This window comes from Lissotriton helveticus, chromosome 11 (genome assembly GCF_964261635.1).
Source record: "Lissotriton helveticus chromosome 11, aLisHel1.1, whole genome shotgun sequence".
Taxonomy (NCBI): Eukaryota; Metazoa; Chordata; class Amphibia; order Caudata; family Salamandridae; genus Lissotriton; species Lissotriton helveticus.
Window position 1 is genome coordinate 1,146,071,220 of NC_136072.1, and position 21,192 is coordinate 1,146,092,411.

General features: G+C 46.2%; 1 protein-coding gene and 1 non-coding gene across 2 annotated transcripts; both read right to left on the reverse strand.

The window, feature by feature from the left end:
- Nucleotides 1-183: 183 nt before the first annotated feature.
- On the reverse strand, nucleotides 184-20,953 carry RANBP1 (RAN binding protein 1). Its single transcript, XM_078667923.1, has 6 exons — nucleotides 20,708-20,953; nucleotides 18,879-19,015; nucleotides 9,897-10,054; nucleotides 7,882-8,010; nucleotides 7,507-7,572; nucleotides 184-2,431 (listed from the first exon to the last, which is right to left on the reverse strand). Exons 1-6 carry the CDS (start codon nucleotides 20,720-20,722, stop codon nucleotides 2,226-2,228), a joined length of 711 nt encoding a protein of 236 aa, XP_078524049.1. The 5' UTR covers nucleotides 20,723-20,953; the 3' UTR covers nucleotides 184-2,225.
- LOC144793279 (small nucleolar RNA SNORA77) lies at nucleotides 7,245-7,357 on the reverse strand. Its single transcript, XR_013602873.1, has one exon. It is a non-coding gene; the product is annotated as a small nucleolar RNA SNORA77 (small nucleolar RNA).
- Nucleotides 20,954-21,192: the final 239 nt, after the last annotated feature.

The following is a 21,192-nucleotide window of genomic DNA, read 5'->3' on the forward strand; positions in this document are numbered from 1 at the left end:
CTCCATTAGTTAGAATTTCAAAAAATCTGGTCCAACATGAAAAGAAGAAAAAAAAAAAAACAGGTACGCAACAATGGTGCTTTCATCTTCAATCCAAGTAAAATACACAGCAACACTGGTGAACTAAATGCATGGAAACAAATCACATTTTTAAAACACTTGTACAGAATTAAACATTGCCCATTAACACCTGAAAATGTTTTTATTGTTTTGAAATCCGCTTTTCAGTTGAGATGTTGCATCCCTGCAAACGTGACTCCACAGACACTCCCATGTGTTCAAATAAAAAAAACGCATGTACATTTATAAGTGGCTGCACATTCCAGACAGATACATTTCTATCAGGCAACATACAGAAACAATGGGAACCCCCTGGAACAACTATACAGCACATATCACAACTTAAAGCAACCCAACTTTACAACTGGTGCTCTCCCATCTGTAGCTCGAACTATATTTCACATCACGTCCAAATTACTCCGTTAGCGGAGAAAAAAATGACCATTCACAGAGCCCAGGCCGACTACACAATGCAATAGGCTGCAAGTTAATGGATACCCCTTGCCAACTCCATAAAGTTAAAGCAAGAAGTAAAGAACACTCTAGCTGTGAAATGTGAGGCCATAAGAGATTTAGGAACTCTTGTAAACATAAATGCACAAACCATCACAACCCGCACATCTTCATCACACATCAATTCTTGCAAGTCCCAGTGCACAAGGGAGTGTGGAGTACAGATCTGCACAAGTACTTTGAATGTAGAATTTCAAAACTTTGTAGCAACCACGTCAAGTGAGCAAACGCCTGAAAAAAGGCTGTTAGGGTCTGTGACGCCAAATACCTTTACTCAAGGGCGAAAGGCACAAAGGTCAGATGTTAATGAACGCTCACTCGAGGAAAAAAAAGCTTCCCTCTGAAATCTTTGCTTGGAGTTAAAACGCTATTAAGCTGGCTTGCAGGCTAGTTCTCTACAAGAGAACTTCAACATGCTGCACACATCTTTGCATTAAAGAATTAAAAATGCAACTTTGAGATCCCAAATAAATTCTATTTTCGCAAAATTAGGAACGATTTGTAGAAGCAACTTCTAATTGTGCTAGAACTAAACCAATATACATTTAATATGAGAACATTTCAGCATACAAAACATATGTATGGTTACAATTTCAGATGAATACCCCATTGATGAAAGCTGAAGTCAACCTCCCGCCTCCCCTGAAAAGAGTGGGTGGGTAACAGAGAACAAAAATGTCTAGTTATTAGTGAGCACCAAATGCTCTTGTGTTCAACCATTAGCTCTCCTCTACCCACATCTGCACAGTGGCTTTCCCAATCGTGGTTCTTTAGTTGCTCCGACACCCATTACAGTAGGGCACAATGTTTGAGAAGGTGGACTAGAAAGACTTTGGTGTATGACGATCACAAGGAACAAGCATTGCACTTGTGAGCTTCAGTTGCTTAAAGGGACCAATTGTACACTAAAACAACGTTTGATTTAGTTCATTCTCCCACAGATATGATGCAAATTAAAAAAAAGCTTAGGTTACAGTGGGCTAAAACTAGAAGTGTGCTAAATATTGTGAGCGACTGGTCAAATGACCACTGTAACTCCTCAACACACCTGAAGTATAACATGCACGAGTGGCAGACAGAGGAATGCTGCTGACCGATGATACCAGACCTCCTGGGGCATGCAGATAAGTTTGAGGGACAGCTCCCAGTGAACATAACCTCTATAATGGCAGTCTAACTTTAAGCCAAGTTACCTACCGGACACCTTGCTTATGGTACAAGCACCAGTCTCATATCTGAAGGACTGCAAGTTACCACCCAAGTCTATTATTCACTTTCTCAAAACGTTGACACAGTTCCATTGGTTTAGATACGTGTAGCTGCAACAAGTAATGTCACAAATGTGAGCAGAAAAAAAAACGTTGTACAGTTGGTCATAAGATTTGTGGTACAGCAAGTTAGAACACAGTTCTATCCTTTGATGCCATTTTCAAGTGTATTTATTCATTCTCTTGGATGACTATAAATAAGTGTTTCCACTATGGAAAAGAAAGCTAGCACAGTACATTTTCATGACTGGGGAATGAATTGCTCTGATATTCCAAAGGGCGAAAGCTTAGAAAAAAAATAACCCGAATGTTTGAATTTCAGTTTTTCACAAGTCCCTTATATATATAAAAAAAATAATAGTAAGGAACCAGGTGTAATATCACTTATTGCTTTTCTTCCGATTTTTCTTCACTGGTTTCATTCTTCTCAGGCTCAATGCTTTCCTTACTTTCGCCCTTACTCTCTTCATTGGTCGTTTCCTTCTTGGGAGTTTGATTTTTTTCTTCTACAGGCAATACCGTTTTCTCCTTTACAGACAACTCTTCCAGTTTCTCTGCGATTTTATCAGCAGTATTGATTTTACCCACGTCTGCAGAAAATAGAAATGTATAGTTTAAGACCTACATAAGAATTAATCAACCCCATTTTTAATCGGCAACAGCAAAGCTAACATGTTTGACAGTTGTGCGATGAGAACAGCAATAAATACATCTTTTTTAAATGCTGCTGCAGAACAAACTACTGCTTTGTGCATCCAATGCATGGAGGCTATTAAATTAAAAATGTGATGACAAAACGTAGTTCAGATGAATCATATTTCCACGTACATGTGGAGCCTCAAATACACACGAAGGCGAAACCAAGTTCTTGAAAGAAGCAACGATGCTGGAGGCAACACTTAGTCTCATGTCCAACAGAGAGACAAAGTACCACAACCCCACAACAAAGATGAGGTAGTTGTTGCAGACCACCATTAAGGAGCAGGACAGTGGGCAGACAAATGCTTGCGCGTACATGCCTAAATTAATCTGTTTGAGTGAGGGTGTATACTGCAGCAGCTAACCAGAGCACAACTGCCAAATTAATGAAAGAATTTTCTAATGGGTGTCAGAACTAGGAGTAGGGCGGAGCAGGCAGCGCTAAAATGAAATTCCACTTGCATGAAACCAGCTCAACTCTTTCCACATCACTTGAAAGTTTAAAAGAAAACCCAGGTCTGACAGTTACACAGTGCCACTTCGTATGCCGCTGCTTCTAAAAATAAAAAACCCACAGGAGCAGGGAAAACGACCACGTTTTTCTTTCTAGGTTGCACTTTAGCAGAAACAGACACTCCTGGATGCAAAATGCATGATGGGAATAGCTCAATAGTTCTTTTTAAGAGTGTTCTGAGCCACACCAATCCAGCTTTGCCTGGGAAAGCTTTGAGAATCCAAAGAACGAAAGGCAATGGGTGAAGAAAAATTGGTATTGCTTCGCTAGTATGCAGTCCAGGTATAAACATTTTTCCTCCGCCCTGCCAGAAGACCTGTTGAATGCAAGCTGCCCCCTTTAAGTCCATTATCTTATCTAATCCATAGAAATTGCTCAGTTCTAATGACTTGTTCGCTGACCTGATACAGGTTGAAGTCTTTTGGCACATACTGCACAGGATCACGCCTCCAAGGATGGAGTTTCAAAACGAGATTCTGAAGGTCCCAAGTGTAACAAGCATTTGCGATGCAATAGGTCTCGCATTAGGAAAGTTTGAGCTATTGGTATTGTAAATGACAAATTTTGTATTTGTGTTGGTTTTGAAAAGAGCGAAATTAATAGCTTTGTCATTTACAATGCCAATAGTTTTAACTTTCGCAAATGTGACACCTATAGTATTTGCAATGCAACATGTGTTGTATTTACGTGACTTAGATGTATTGATATTAAAAATAATGGCTTTCAATTTTTTTTAAAGAATACTTAAATAAAGCTATTGTAATTTATAAATGGCAAAAGCTTAAACGTTTGTGAAGATTATGTTCAGTGTATTTAATTGTGACGAAAATCCCAAAACAGAAGTGAAATATTAACATCTTTGTTACATTTGTAATAAAGCTTGAAACATTGAGAGAACATATTTGAACCAGGTGTTGAATGGTTGCAGATTGGTGCTGTTGTGGCGCCGAGTGATGTTGTGATGGCAAACGAGTGATGCTGTGGCGTTCAGTGATGTTGTGGTGCCCCAGAGTGATGCTGTGGTGGTGCGGAGTGACGCTGTATTTTGCTATGTTTTGTTAAGCTAGGCTATACTTTGTTAGGCTATACTTTGTTAGGCTATACTTTGTTTTGTTGTGTTTTGCTATGCTGTTTTGTTTCCTATGCTATGCTGTGAGAGTGAGGGGGTGAGGGTGTGAGGGAGGGGGTGGGGGTGGTGAGGGGGGCGAGGGGGTGAGAGTGGGTGAGGGGGTGAGAGTGAGTGAGGGTGTGAGTGGGTGAGGGTGTGTGAGGCTGAGAGGGTCTGAGGGGGAGGGATTATCAGACAAGAGAAAGAAGGCGCAACGGAAGGTTAACTACTGAGAAAGAAGTGAGAATGAGAAATACAAGAAAGGAAAGAGAAGTGGAACTAAGAGCGAGCCGTGGGAGGGGGAAGAGGAGAATGTGTGAGGCAAACAGCAAGTACGAAAGAGAGGTGGAAGAAGAGAGTGAGAGTGGAGAGAAGAGATAGTGAGATCAGAAAGGAGAGATCAGAAAGGAGAGAAGTGATAGTGAGAAGAAAATAAACGGAGCAAGAGAGAGAAGTGAAACCAGAGGATAGAAAAGAAACGGGAAGAGGCGGTAAGAGACACATAGATGACATGGTGTGGAGAATAGGATAGAGAGGGAAATGAGAGAATTGGAAAGTCGGGGCGGGGAGACGGCAGGCAGAGAAACGACAAGTGGGAAGGTAATAGGGAAAGAGACAAGGAGAGGGGACGACAGCGATGAAGGAAGGGGAAGACAGTGGGGAAGGGAGTGGGAGATTAACAATATGGAGGAAACAGTTATAATGGGATAATGAGAGCAGTCTGACATGGGGAGCGAATGAAGAGAGTATCGTAAGAAGAGAGTAAGGGAAGTGACAGGACGGGGACACATAGCCTGCATGTGTGAGGGCACAGGAATAACATAAGAGAGAAGGTAACACAATGGAAAAGGGGCTTATGAGAGTGTAAAAAGCAGTAACGAGTTGCTGGAGGAGAAAGGGTGCACCATTGTCTGATGACGAGGGCTGACATCACGTGCCAGAGGTCGAACTAGCCTTGAACAAGACCGACCTACATCTTCATCCTCCCCAGGCCAAGAAACTAGTACCAACGGCTTACTCGATGCTTAGGCACAAAGAGGCTAATTGCTGAATATATTTGATATTTATTTCAAGCGGTTAGTTTTACTCCATGAGTGTGTTACAGCGGTCATTAGTAATAGGCTCTGTTCTGCCTCATCATTGTCCCATTCTTGATGCTGTGGGGCAACAGCCTGGATAATAGATCCAGAACACGAGACTGAGATCTCGGAGTTAATCACAGTTTTCAAATGAAAAAATAACAACTGTGTGTATCAGATATAGACCTCAATCAGGGCTACTACTGTTACGATGAGGCAGGCAAGGCAATACTTTGACGGACTTATAGTTCATGTACAAGAATAGCCTTGAGCTCTGAGCTTTTACATGCTGTTTTTGCTTTCTCTGCCAAAAGTACCTCCAATCACGTTAAAGATAAAAGACTCGACATCAAGATTTTCACTTTATATGGCTGCGAGTAAGACGGCCTCATGCTTTGTTAACATTGCGCTTTTATAGCCAACAATACTCATTAATCACGGAGAAGAGGGGCTCTGACAAGACGAATAGGCCTCATCAGCTGTAAATAACCCAGGGAAACAAACATGGTCACGTCAAAGTCAGAAAGCATGTTGTTTATTTTCAACAAGCCACCATGCAGTACGTGTGCACCAATAACTAGCATAAAAACATCTGATTTGGTTCTTGCTGTCTGGCTGTTGCGAACAAAAAGGAAATATCAAGCACTGAACAGAAATATTTTATGGGTCTTATTTATAGATGACAGCGCCACTAAGTTATGAAACATAATGCATCCCAACCGGAAGAAAGCACAATTGATATCATATTTATTGGCATAAAAAAGGTAAGAAAGTGCCACTACAAGCCGACTGTAGACGAATTTTGTGAATAAATGCCCACGCAATGGAATTCCTATAACCCTCTCCAGGTGCACTTTACTCTGATGTCAAACGTTACAGTCAGCTCTAGGGCAGCTCGAGGCATTTCCACTGCTGCTATTTTTCATGTAGAGAGCAGACAGACTGCAATTCAAAGCATGTAGCAAGACCTTGCCTTGCAGCGATCACCCCTCCTGGAAAGATGGGCCATTAGATCTATCAAGCGGAGTGAAGGAGAGTTATTTGATGACATATGGAAAGATACTGTAGCCCCTCCATTTCTGAAGATGCCCGCCTGGGCGCTCATCGGGAAACAAACTCTTAAAAACAAGCATAGACGCTGTCCCTGGATCTGCGGCTCGTGGCCACATCCGGGCCGGGGAGGAGAAGGTGGGTGGGGGCGCACGGGCTGCTCGCGCATGCGCTGTCCCTGGATCTTCTGCCGTAGTTAAGGGAACGCTGCGAGACTCATGCGGCGTAGGGAAGGGGGCTACTAACTCGTGCAGCTGCCACCACCGCGTGACGAGAGGAGTCTGACAGACCCGGTGAGTGTGTGTGGGGGGGGGGGGGGGACGTGTTGCTCTGTGTGTGCGTCTGTGTTATCCACTTTCTCATAATCTGGGACAGGAGATGTGCACTGCGTGTGGGTGAACATGCGCGCTCACGTGGAAATCGCCTGCGCGTGCCCATCCCCAGCCTGACATTCCAAGGACGTGAGAAACAAAAGATGCTTCGCTGGACGCAGTGCTTCGCACGCTTACACCAGCTCGACCTCAAAAGGTTTGGTGGATGGAAAGCTGGTTAGTCAGTCCTGGAATTGGCCAAGCAAGGCTTGAAGTGCCTCAACAGTGAAGGTGGTCATGAACATGGTTGCCACAGCTCATTCATTTTCAGCTTGGGCCTACATGAAGCAGATGGGGCAGGGCGTATTTTGGCACGATTCATGTACCCCTCAGCATATGACAATGGTTTGACAAAGGTCCAGCACCACTAAACAAGAGCGGGTAGGAACTCTGCAAATGAGTCCAATACCCCAACCATAGCACTCCAATACAGACAAGTGAATGCTGCGATTGAGGACTGAGGCTTGTGTAATCCTAGCAGAGCACCTATGAACAATGCTCCACGCAGGTCTACCCAGCCCAAACTCATATAGAGACTAAGATCTTTTAGTACAAGATAGTTAAATGTTCCAAGATCAGGATCCGAATTCCCCCAGGGGGCAAGAGAAGACGTATGCAAGACCATGGAATTTTTTTCTAGCAGATCGAAAAAGCACCAGGACTGAAGGCTGCAGTCAGGCACAGAGTGAATCTGCAAAAGGTCAACTAACGGTTCTAGGACTTTCCGGAATAAAATCGGTGGGAAAAGTAAAACCGAAGAAGAAAAAAAAAACAAGTCTATGATGGAGAAATGTCTTTAAATGTAACTACTCCGCAATTTTAGCTTGAAAGTGAAATAAATTACCTTTCGGATCCCTGCCCTTTACTTCATTTTTGCATTCATCAAATTTTGCTTTAAATTTCTGAGCATCTGAGAATAAAAGAAAAGGGTATATGATACACATGCCACACGTTTGTTGCACAAATAAGTAAGTGAACGTAATCTAAATTGGAAAATAAAGCACATCGGTGCAAATCATACTAAAAAGGCAGTGAATTCTTAATATCTTATAACACCTAAATCATAGGCAGCTAAGCCAATAATTTACAGCTGAGCATAGACGTAAAAGCCAACAAGATACAGCTGAGTGCAGACTTAAAGGGGACATCTTTGAACTACATTAACTATCCCAAATAGAAACATTACACAATATTTTTCCATCTTACTTTTGTTACTTACTTTCTGCATTTAAAAATCGTATAGCCAACAGTTCAGGTTTAGGTGCTTCATCTGCATAATCGGCATATGTATTCCAGACCCATGCCCGGTCACTACCTGCATTTGGCTTCAACTCCATCTGAGGTGTGACTAACAAAAATGAGAAAATAAGTATGACTGATAGCAGAAAGGCATATGTTAAACAGCACTGGGTAAAGAAATCAGATGCAACCAAAACAAATTTGAACCAGTATAACTAGGGAAACAAAAGAAACCAATTGCGACTGTAAATTTACACGACAGCAGTCATTGCCAGTCAGCAGGGAGTGGAGAACATACACGAGGTTTGCGACAAGTAGAAATGCTGCTTAGTCTTGAACTTTTCAACAGGTCATTATTTCCGGTATTCGTTTAATTAGTTGAATGGACTCAAAGCAAGTCTAGAACACCCAGAATGCACTCGGAGCACAAGGTGGGTTGAAGGGGGGTCGTCAGAATCTACCTAATGACCCGGAAAAGAGTTATCCTACTCGCAAGTGACTGAAAATAGCTAAACTGGTGACCAAATAAGCACCATAACATTATGAAAAACACTTATGATGGCACAAAGCGAAACATTTTTTAATCTTGACAAAAACAATGCAAAGGTCATATACAACACTGATACTAACAAGCACTAAAAGCTCAACAACTCCCACTCGACCTATATTTATTTTGCCAAGGCTAAATCAGCTCTATTGGGCCATTTGCATCAGACATGATTCACAGCAATATTCTATTTTTATTAAACCATTTTTTTCCATATAGTAATTTAATTTATCAAAAAGGTTATGACATTCAAAAAAAATTCTCATTTACATGAACATTTAATGTTTTTACAAAGAGAAATCTCTAGAGATAAGTTCATCCACATTTAAGTTTTTTAGAACCCCTATGTATTGAACCACCAACATATGCTAGCCTTTAACATGCATGCACACTCATTCATACTTCACAACATATCATACCCTCCAGAGATCACATACACTAGCTTAGTCGTACAAGAGATGTTTTTTGGTCTTCGTGACAGTGTTGCATAGATTGGTCAACATATGTTTCGGTGGTATAAGAATGTGACCCCCTTTTCAGGACCGCCAATATGAACGATTTTAGGCGAGTGGTTGGGGTATAACCACTCGCCTAAAATCGTTCATATTAGCGGTCACGAAGACCAAAAAACATGTCTTGTATGACCATCTAGTGTATGTAATCTCGGGAGGGTATGATATGTTGTGGAGTATGAATGAATGTTTGTGTTAGAGGCTAGCATATGTTGGTGGTGCAATACACAGGGGTTGTCAAAAAAGAAACCTCATGTGAGTGTTCTCTCTACACTATGACATTGGTATAAGCCATCCACACACCCAAGGTGTACCTGAACACCTTTGTAGTGGGATCAATGACTGGTGCCGTCTTATATTACTTGTTTACCTGTTTGTATATTGATATGTATTATGTATGTTATTATAATCCTACCACGTCAGTGACTATTATACTGCTTCCATTATCTCTGTTCATTCCTATTGCCCCTACCCTGTCTATGTGAAGCGCTCTGATATCTGTAAGGATCTTGTTCGCGCTATATAAAACTTTGAATAAATAAATAAAACATTTCTATAGTGATTGCTTTCTCTTGGTAAAAACATTAACTATTACATTCATGTAAATGAAAAAAAGAAAATGTTGAATATAATGTAGGCCGTTTAACCTTTTGGGGGAAAAATGACCATAAAAAAGAAAAAACTAAATAGTTTAATAAAATTAGAAAATTGCTGTGAATCATGTCTCTGGAGCAAATGGCCCAATAGAGCTGTTTTAACCTTAGCAAAAGAAATACAGGTCAAGTGGGAGGTGTTGAGTTTCTTTTTGTTTTACTTTCCCCCTTTTCTCCCAGGCCCAAAAGTACATTTGAAGGGGGTATCCATTTTTATGCACCAACAACCACTACACCAGGAGAAAGGACCAAAGTAAAATTAATGATAAAATAAGGCACTTACGGTAATGGTTGGCACAGATCTTCAGTGTTTTATCTCGCCTCATTAAAAGACGGATTGTTTCTCTCTCTCTGTGCTTAAGCAGTTTTACGTCACCTGTGCCTCTTTCCTTCCACTCTGGAGGATCATTTTCGGATGCAAATCGAAATAGCTTTGCTCGCCTTCAGAAAAGAATCACAATTAGTATCACAAAATAAGGATACACTGCGGCAGTTAATTTAAGCAGGGCATCTGAATTGCAAACCACAAAATATAGTTTGTTGGGTCTTCAGCAATTTCAATCTGAGGAATCTAAAATAAATCCACATTATGATAGCACATTCATCTACACTCACAGCAAGGTCAGCGCAATATTTTCTCGACCTATTAGACAGTAAGCAGCTTGGGAGCAAAAGACCTATTCTGGTCTTACCAAGATCTGAGAGGAGTTTACAGTACTGGCTGGCATCATTGTCACTCCTTGTGTTAATCACTCCACTAGAGCATACAATCTTTACCAACTCTTTGATTGACTGCCTTCCACTGGCCAATTTCAGGGCCCTTTCTTCTTTTCGGTTAAGCACTCTGAGATTGCACGGCATAGCTCAGTCTCACCATACCAATTTATGGGAGCTCCTCAGGAATGGCCGCGGGAGCCAGCTGTAATAGCCCTCCTACCTCGAAAACTTTAATCTGTTAATATTTACTTTTTTTTAAACATTTGCTGCCCTCCGGTTAAGAACCGCTGTTAAATTTGAAACAATGAGCAGCATGACAACAGCTAAAACAAGCATTTACAATGCAATGGTTTTGCCTTTGTTAAAGTTAGAGATAATTGGCATTGCTCTTGACATTTTTATTTATGTTTTTTTTAACTTCGTACGCATGCATCGCTAGTCAAAACCTAAAAAGGTGGCTGCCAGACCCCCGACCCCCCCCTGTGGGAAAGGCGGCCTGAATGGTACAGTGTACACCCGGCACTATTGACGTTCTAAACATGTAAATGAACACATTGGAGCAGACAGGCCATTGTGTGGGGAGCTGCCGACCTGTGCGCGCGGGGCTACCTTGGGAAGCCATGGTGATGGGGCCGCGGACAAAGGGGGGCCCCCGTCCGAATGGCCTAGTGCACCTTTAACGGCGGCTGAATGGCACGCAGGGGCCAGAGAGAAACTGTTTGGAGGGACAACAGCCCCTTCCCATCGCTGGCAGTCAATGCTCGCTTCCTTCTGGGTCACTGAGCACCTCTCCCGCCCGATGCGCTCGGGGACATATTGGATGGCTGCTGGGGGCCTGCGCATTTGTATTGTGGTCACCTTTCTCCGCGCATTAGGTGCCGGCAGCAGTGACATGTCACCCCCCTTTCCATTACTCACTGAAAGCATTTGCATCATAAGTTGTGTTTTTTTTTAATGTGGTTTTATACAACTGGCTGCAAGTTCCCTTTACTGGGACAGAAGAGACACAGCCACGCGACACGTCAGTCACTTGTTCTGTGTGCAATGGGGGTTATTGTGCTGTGTTTTTGCAACTACTTACACAGCTTTGATGAGTTAGAAATTAAATAGAAAGTCTCGACACGGTGGGTTAAAACTTGCCCTGCGACGCCGGTGTGCCCTTTGCGCTCGAAGTTACCTTTTGGGTAACGGTGTGAGCAGATATCTGGTGGAGATGTTCACTGGTGCTAAAAGACACAACATTAACATAGAGTTTGGGGTCCTCGCTTGCAGCCAGCCGGAGACACTCGACCCCCAGAGACTTTATTTGTGTCAACGCTCCCCTGTGTGCCCTGCCCTGTGAGTGCTGACATGACAGTGTGCACGGGTCGGCTGAGGTATGCATCGTCTGCACAACAAATCCCATGGGATAGCTGCACAGACCCTACATTTCAGAGAATCAGCAACGCTAAAGTCATATTTGCTGTAATGGACTATATAACGGTTTTATCTTATTCTCTACCTTGACGCCAACTTTTTTTCTAAATGCATACTTTCTTCCCCCGTCTTTTCCCGGCCGCTAACCTGCTGCAGGTGAAGATTTAAATGTGGAACCAGACGTATTTAACTTTGTGAAAGAGACGCAACTATTGTAAAATAGTTTAAAAGCCCGACTCGGTGCGCTTTCCGGGGCTTGCAGCAACACTACAGGGGGGTGGGGACGGTGTGTATCTGTGTGCGACCAGAGAAGCGGACGTTGCCCGGGTCGGCTGAGGTATGCATCGTCTGCACAACAAATCCCATGGGATAGCTGCACAGACCCTACATTTCAGAGAATCAGCAACGCTAAAGTCATATTTGCTGTAATGGACTATATAACGGTTTTATCTTATTCTCTACCTTGACGCCAACTTTTTTTCTAAATGCATACTTTCTTCCCCCGTCTTTTCCCGGCCGCTAACCTGCTGCAGGTGAAGATTTAAATGTGGAACCAGACGTATTTAACTTTGTGAAAGAGACGCAACTATTGTAAAATAGTTTAAAAGCCCGACTCTGTGCGCTTTCCGGGGCTTGCAGCATTAGGCGGGTATTTAAGCCAGGTAAACTATAGGCTCCCCCTGGTCAGCTGTTATCTCGATCGTGGAACGCGCTGTAGGACCAGAGCTGCTGTGTATTTTTAAATTACCTCGTTTTGCTATTTGATTTGGATTCATTTGCATTTCCCCTGTTTTTAAAAGCGCGCCTGGCCCTCACCTGCATTATAACTTTGGGAACCACACCGCTGTTGGGCGGGTCCGCATCCTCGCGCTATTGGAACTTTAGGAGCGCCATTTTGGAAGTACTCTGTGCCGCTTTTCGGCGCTAGCAGGTTGGCTTGACGCTCTAGTCGTCAGAAGGACGCTAGGCGGGTACTTAAGCCAGTCATGCTGACGCGCAGCGGTTACGCGCTGCGGGGACGCCAGATTGACGCCGGAGTTACGCCAGAGTTCAGCCCGTCTGCGCCCGTCCGCGCTGAGGACGTGCTGCTCGACGGGCTGGACTCTGGGACTCCCTGCGCGTATATGCCCCCCACCCGGGAGGATCTGTTCTGTACCCTTCTGTCCCTGAGACCCCCCGCACTCTGTTGCCATCATCGGTTTAGACCCGAAGTGTTGCTTCGTGCCCGTTCGTGTCCTTCTTGCAATATCTCTTTCGCTCGCGCTACTCAGGCCCGTACTTATTCAATTCCTTCTGTGCCTGCCAGCCATTTTTCCCTATCTAAACAGGGATTCTTGATCAATGCACGTTCTTTGATCAAACATGGGCTTGAATTTCTCGATTTTGTTAGTTCGAGGAATCCCGACGTGGGCTTCTGAGTCTTCTGGCCATGATTTGCTCTTGGCCATACCTGAAGGATACACTCTCTTAAGGTTAGATAGAGAACGTTGTAGAGGTGGTGGAATAGCCATTCTTTTTAAATCGACTCTCTCCTGTACCATAAAACCCTTATCGGTCTCCACTGATCCCTTTGAGGCACTATACTTTTGTATTGTGCATACCCCGGTGAGTTCCTTTTCTGGTATTTTACTATATAGGCCCCCTGGGTCCAGAGCCAACTTTTGCCCAGAACTTTTTAGAATTTTGGAACCTTATTTTGGCAGACCTCATCTCACCATTTTGGGTGATTTTAACTTCCATTTAGAGGATTTGGCTTCGAAAGATACCTTCTCTCTGCTCAATTCTCTGGAGGCATGTGATTTTGTCCAACGAGTTCTCTCCCCGACTCATAAGGCAGGGCACATCCTTGACGGGATCTTTTCTAACGATTCTAGACTGGATGTTGGTACACCGGTACCAATCATCTGGTCTGACCATCTAGCAGTCCCGCTGTCGTTAGACATTCCCTGCCTTGATGTCACTGTGGGCACTGGTAAAAAACAATCTAAAAGGAGCTTCATAAACTTTACTAATGAGGCTCTAGCCCCTTTTATTCTTGACATCAATATTTCAACTGAGCGGAAGGTGGATGAGTTGGCTCAAGAACTCACGGATGCCATTACCAGAGCCGCCGATGAACTAGCCCCTCCTTCCTTCAAATCTGCAGCTCGGCGGAAGCCAACTGCCCCTTGGTTCTCCGCCGATTTGAGGCTTCTCAGACAAAAATGCAGACAGAAGGAACGTAGGTGGCGTAAATCCTGGGATCCCAAAGATAGAGAGGGTTATAAGATCTTATTACGAGAGTACAAAAATAGAGTCATTAAGGAAAAACAGGACTATTTTTCCAACGCAACCTGTGCCCTAACATCCTCTAAAGAGCTCTTCAATATAGTTGACTCTCTGTGCTCTCTCCAGGTTCCTGACCCGGTAGTTGCTTCCCAGGAGCTATGTAATGATATATCAGACTTTTTTTACAAAAAGATAGATGATATTTACATAGCTCTAAAGTCGCAGAGGAACTCTTAGCTCTGAGGATTTCTCTCAAATTAAAAGACTGGAAGCTTGGAATAAAGATTCCCCTCAGTACCTTGAACATTTCCCTGCTCTTTCTTTAGAGGATCTTAACAGTCTGTTGGACAAAACAAAATCTTCATCCCCACTTGATCCAGTTCCTCTGAAACAACTTAAGAACTGCAGAGAGATCATTCTTCCTCTGATGCTGGAAGTAATGAATGGAGCCTTGGAACAGGGCATTTTTCCGTCACTCTGGAAGAAAGCCATTGTAAAGCCGCTGCTGAAGAAGACTACCTTAGACCCTGGAGAACTGAAGAACTTTAGACCCATCTCGCTGCTGCCGGCCCCTGCTAAGATGTTGGAGACCCATTTGAATTTCCATCTTTCAAACTTCCTGGATACCTCGGGCTTCTTGGATGGGTCCCAACATGGCTTTAGAAAGCTGCATAGCACAGAGTCGGCCTTGACGAAAGTCATGGATAACATCCGCAGAAAAGTGGATTTGGGTCAAACCACCGTACTAGTGCTGCTAGATCTTTCAGCAGCATTCGACACCCTGTCTCCCCTTACTTTAACATCCAGGTTAAGGGAGGCAGGGGTAGAAGGACCGGCTCTTAGTCTCCTGAGCTCCTTTTTACACCAACGAGAGCAGCGTGTCATGCTAGGTGAATACCTCTCCCCTGCTAAGTTCTTGCAATGTGGGGTGCCACAGGGGTCGGCATTGAGTCCGACCCTGTTCAACATCTATGTGGCCCCCCTAGCAAGACTAGTAAGATCTCAGGGGATGGAGGTAGTGTCGTATGCCGACGACACGCAGATTATGGTATCCCTGACCCACTCTGTGAATGAAACCGCATCGAACTTTAGGGCCTGCATGCAACTTGTTGCAGAGTGGATGATTTCCAACTCCCTAAAGTTGAACGGGGATAAGACAGAGGTCCTGGTCTTTGGCAAGGACCAGGGCATGTGGTCAGGTGATTGGTGGCCTCCTTCTTTAGGTAGCTGCCCTATACCTACACAATCTGCCAGGAACCTCGGCGTCATCTTTGACACCAAGCTCTCCATGGAGCTTCAGGTCAATAGAACGGTGGCTACCTGTTGGGGTGTCATCAAGACCCTGAAAAGGATCGTTCACTATCTGTCCCCACAGGCACGGAAACAGGTGGTGATCGCCCTTGTTGGTTCAAGGCTAGATTACTGCAACGCACTGTACGCCGGGGCCAACAAGGGCCTGCTCCAGCGCTTGCAGGTTATACAAAACGCGGCAGCTCGGTTTGCTCTCGCTCTGCCTTGGTTGGCATCCATGACCTTAGCGAGGAAGAACCTCCATTGGCTCCCCATTCCTTCTAGGATTACTTTTAAACTTCTTTGCCTAACATATAAGGCTCTAACTGCAGGCTCGGCTGATGCCCTTGGGTCGCTTCTCCTTAGATATGCTCCGAGTAGATGCCTTCGTTCCAGTGAGCTTAATCAACTGGTAATTCCCAGAGCCAAGAAGGCTAGATGGGGGAGCAAAGCTTTCTCCATATTGGCACCTCAGATGTGGAATTCACTCCCCCTGGAAATTAAACTACTGCCTTCTCTCGATCTTTTTAGGAAGTCACTGAAAACTTGGCTTTTTATTAATGCATATCAGTAGGCCCTGTTTTTGTCTGCTAACAGTCTGTTATTTGACTTAGGCGCCTTGACGCCCATTGGGCATAGCTGCGCACTATAAATGATATTTAAATTAAATTAAACACTACAGGGGGGTGGGGACGGTGTGTATCTGTGTGCGACCAGAGAAGCGGACGTTGCCCACACACAGGACGGTGAGAGGGCTTCAGTGCCCAGCGACGGACTTTAAACAAGAGTCTGAATGTGCCAGTGTCCGGAGAAGACACCTCTGGCAGCAGAAGGGGCCTCCGGCATGACACCGGATGGGCCGGGAGAAAGGCGCCTTTTTGTGCGAGCAGAGAAAGTGTTACAAAGTTAGTCAGGCGACTCGGCATCATCTGACCGAACTTACTGACAAGCGCCTGCATTCCTGGCCGCGCCGGCTCACCTCTCCCCCCGTGGCTGGGTTTGTGTGCACACGGTCAGGGCGGCCCTGGCTGCGGGCCCCCTCCACCCCCTGACACCCAGCCCCGGGGCCGCTTTCATGCCAGGCGCCCTCTCCCCTGCCACAGAAATCACTATGGTCAGCCCTTCCCAACAACGTCTGCTTCCCTCTGCCCTGCCCAGCCCTGCCAGGCCTTCCGGCATTACAATATATTAAAGAACTCTTTTTCCGCATTTAATGCACTTCGTGTGTCCTAAAATTGTGCCCCCCTTTGCTGCCAGTGTCATCCAGGCGTGTTTCTAGGATTGTCCCCAGCAGACGCCCCCTGAGCCTCTGAGTTCCAGAGTGGGCAATGCTTGGAGGGCCGCACTTGCCAAGAATGTCAGGGCACGGTGGGACCTCGCGCGCCTCTTACAACCCATGCCTTACTTCACCAGCCCACGACCTACAGCAAGGACTGCCTTGAGAAATGCGTCTTGTGGGCGTGTGAAGGGTGCCAGGGTCCACCACCAGTGTTCGCCCTCTCCAGAAAGTTAGTGTCTGTATCTGTGATCTGTGCCCTGGTGCGCGCAGCGCCATCAGTGGGAGAGGGGCTGTGCGTACAGCACGCGGCCAGGAGAAGTTCCTGGTATTTAATTACATGTGTGACTGCTTCTGGGCCCACCCAACCTTCGGACTCGTGCTCTTCCCTGCCGGGGTGCAGGGCTGGCCGAAGAAAACAAGGCGAACAACAACGCATGTGATATGTTACACACGTACACAGACTGTCAGTGACACCTTTGATCCGGGGAGTCAGAAGGGAAGAGGTCAGAAGAAGGCACAAACACTCGCAATGAGCATAGGGGCGCTTCCGTTACATATCTCACTGTCTTAGAAATATCTCGCTTTGCATAGGCAGGGAACCGAGGGTCCTGTGCCCGAGGCTTGTGCTTATTCCCCAGCTGGTCTGCAGTGTGTTTCCAGTTCTTGGAAGGAAAGGAGGAAGTCCCACAAAGGACATTGATTTCAGAAAATCGATTGTCAACATTTAATAAAAACAACAGAAGAGCCGGGGAGACGGACAACTTCCTCCTCCTCCTGCCCCCCTCCCCGAAAAAAACAACAAACAGCAACTTCCGGTCCGGCGCGAGAGAACTGCATTGCACTGAAAGGGCTTATTCCTTTACCCTCTCCACCTACCCCCTACCCCTCCCCATGGCTCAATAAAAGTAAAGACACGAGAAAACTAGATGTCTGCAGCAGTGAAGACCAGTTAAGGGAGTTCCGGCGCTAACTGTTCTCACAACTCCGCCCGCAACCGTTGTGTAATGGGTCTCCAAAATGGCGGCTGTGGGCTCTTAGTTACGTATAGAATCGCCCCTCTCACACAGTCTGGTATCAGCATGCCGGGTCGTCCCCTGCGAGTCCCCTCGTGTCATGCGGCCCCTTCAAGCAACGCACATACCTCCGGTTTCAAAGGCGCCTCACTCAGCGGACGCCCGCCCGCATTCTCTGCTCGCGGCCCACAGACTCACAACACCCGCAAGCAGACCCCCGAGCACAGCAATGCCGGACCAGATTCGGGGGCGCTTTCGGCTGACGTCGCGTGACGTCGGCAAAAGCCAAAGAATCGCGGGAACGCCCCCGAATCTGGTCCGGCATTGACGGACAGGCCCCTCGTCCAATGGCTAGGCTCCATTTATGGAGCCAGCCAATAAATGACGAGGGCCGACCCAAACCCCACTACAGTTCTCATCAGGTTTTCGCCTGCGCGAAAAAGATGCGCAGAGCGCATCTTTTCGCCAGGCAAAACCTAAAAACACATTAAGTACAAAAACTCACACCGCCACTGTACACGTTTTAAACGCTAGTCTAAGGGATTTAACGTTTACAGTGAGTAAATGTAACTGCAGTCTAGTACATGGTGAAATAAGCATTGTCAAAACCAATAGGTGTCACCTTTGAGGTCCATTAGCTATGCCAAGGTCGCCTTCACACTGATGTACAGTCTAAACAGAAAAATTAAGATATGACGCCGTGACTAACTTTGTACGCACACATGACGCCTGCCGGTGCCATTTGCTCTACCGAATAGAAAAGCAGCATGCGGACGGTAGAGAAACGGGGTGCCCGGGAGGAGTTTGTGGAGGGTGTTGGGCCAAATGTGGGCAGTAGACGGATAAAGGTTAAAAAAAAAGTTATGTATGCTCCACGGAAGAAGCAAACAAAGACGCCACAGCAATCAGTTTAATAAAAAGCAAGCAAATAAGAGACAAAACCAATAAATATTAGGGAACGGGTGGGCTGAAGTAATCAAGCTGACAATAGGTATTTTGCAAGCTAACTACATAGCGGTCGGATAGGCGCGACCTAAAAAAGCGCCACAAACTGACACTTGAAGGATGAAGAGTTTATGCACTCTCAGAAAGGCAAAGACCGGTACAACAGGTCGACGGCCCCAAGAAAAGTGTAAAAGTGCGTCAGACCAAGTTACAAGAATGGAAATATAGATTGAGAACTAGTGCGAGAAAATTACAACATGGACCGACATGCCAGCATTGATGTAATTGTCAGTCTTTGAATGTGTGCAAACGACGTCCACAAGTAAAGACTACTCACATCTTAAAAAGTTCTTCTTCGTCTTCTTCGAGAGTTTTAATATCTTGTTCTGGCAATGAAACGATCGGTTCAAAGTGGGGGTCATGGTTGGAGTCGTCTGCGGTGTCGTTAAGGATTTCAGGTTCGGATGGTGATGCCTATGAGACAAAACAAAAGCGCACTACTAGTCATTTTGTTCCGAAACAGTATGCACTGGAAGGGAAGATAAAGTCACAGCTGTTACCAAGGCAGGAGGAACGGGTATTTACAAACAGTGGGGGATGTAAAATATGGTGCATACTTCAGCCTATGGGAAACAAAACCAAGAAAAATGTTGGGGAGCAATAAAGTTGGTACTTCGTGTTACAATGTTCAATATTCGTTTTGAGGGTTACTGTGGCAGCGGTATTGTTTTTGTTTACATTTTGGACGGCTCACTCCCGGAACAAACTTCAGCCAACAACTTGTTTACCCTCAAATAAGGGTGGTGTATTTAAAGTCCCTAGAAAAACAGAGGTATTAAACAGCACACATGAATTCTCCCTGAAGTTTGGCTTCGTGCTACAATGGAAGTATATAAAGTTAATCTGCGAACGCCTGGCTGCACTTCGGCCCGGCCGTGGCTTGCATGGGAAGCACTATTTACCCAATCTAACGGAGAACCTTCACATCAGCAAAACGCACAAAGGGAACAAAGTTTGAATCGATCCCGACGCCTGAAATAAACGGGCCATCACAGCAGCTCGCCAACTACGCCAATAACTTTGGCATGCATGTGCCAGTCTACAGCGCTGTACGCTGGGTGGTATGCTAACGAGCATGGCGCGCTCTAACTTCTTAAGCTAGCCGCCGGTGCACTCGGAGGGGTGTGGGGGGCTCGGGGCACCAGAAGCCTCTTCCTCTCACCGGGGATCGGACTCTTGCACCTCTCACGGCCGACTCCTAGTACTCTCCACCCGTCCAGGGCCCTCCCTCCATCACATGGACGTGGTGTTGTATTTGAACATTGGGACTGGAGGGGCACATATAGAGTAATATGGGTTGCATGGGCATAACTTGCATTTGCCCCCCTATGTCGTAAGGGGGGGGGGCAGACAGTATACCTCCCTCCCTGTATAGAACGTGAAACTGTCACCCCAAGTCCCACTGACCACCGTCTCACACTGCCTGTCTCTCCCTATCCAGCTGTCCCCCCTCCCATCCACTGAAAGGACCTCATCCCCAGCTCAGATATCCCCCAATGATCTCTTGCCAACCCCCACTGATCAGGCACCCCTCCTCCCTCGTATTAGACCACCCCCCTCAACTTTCTTCAACACACTGCTCCATTTCAATCTTCCTGCCAACCCCAGTAACATCACTCCTCTCCACAGGGCCTCACTGGCCCTCCACCCTCACACTGCCCCCTTCAGACTAGCCACCCTTCTCCCCCCCTAACACCCCCCACTCCTCGCCAACTACACGAGCCAAATTCACCCCAAAAGACCTCTCTCGCCACACTCACGAACGGAACCCCGCGGCCCTGGTCAACAACCCCGTCCCCAGTGGTGGGCCTCGGCCTGCCCTGCGAGGACCTCCAGCCACGGGCGGCGGCGGCTCGCGCCCCCAGTCTTGACGGCTAACGGCAGCGAGCGCGCGACCAGCTCCCAAACAAGCCACGTTAAAGCAAGAGAGACCCTTCCACCGGGGCCGAGGGCACCTCGTAGACAGGCGTGAACCCCACGGACTCCCTGAACCTGCGACCCCCGGCTGCCCGCACCTCCTCACGGTACGATCCCGTCTGCCCGGCCGCGATGGCACCGCGAGGCAGTGGGGGCAGTGCGTGAGGTACCCTGGCGGAGGGGGCTCACCTGGATGTCCGCCATTGGATGGAGGATGGCGACGGATGCTGCGCGGCACGGGTTCCACTCCCTGCTTCTTCTCCGGCCGCTTTCGCGCTGCTTTTTTTCCTTCACCTCAGTGCGACGCCCTCAACGTCATCAACCGGCACTCTCGCGCACAGAATCTCATAAAACACTGGGCAGCAAAAGTAGACTGCGCATGCACGGGCGAGGGAGTCGCGAGCGGCGGCCAACTTAGGGACAGGCAAGAACGTTGTGATGCCTACAGTGATCAATATTGCAAACAACAACAAAACGATCTCTCTGCCTGACTTGTACATGGCCACTATTTAGAATACGCAAGCACCAATCTGCCTGACCTGTACAGGAACACCCTAGTCGGCAAATGACATAAACTATTCTTTCCAACTCAGGTCTCACCCTACTCTTCCGTCAGCTGATTGAACACAACATATATCACAGAGATAGAAAACAAGAAGGGTGTACTGGCCCCT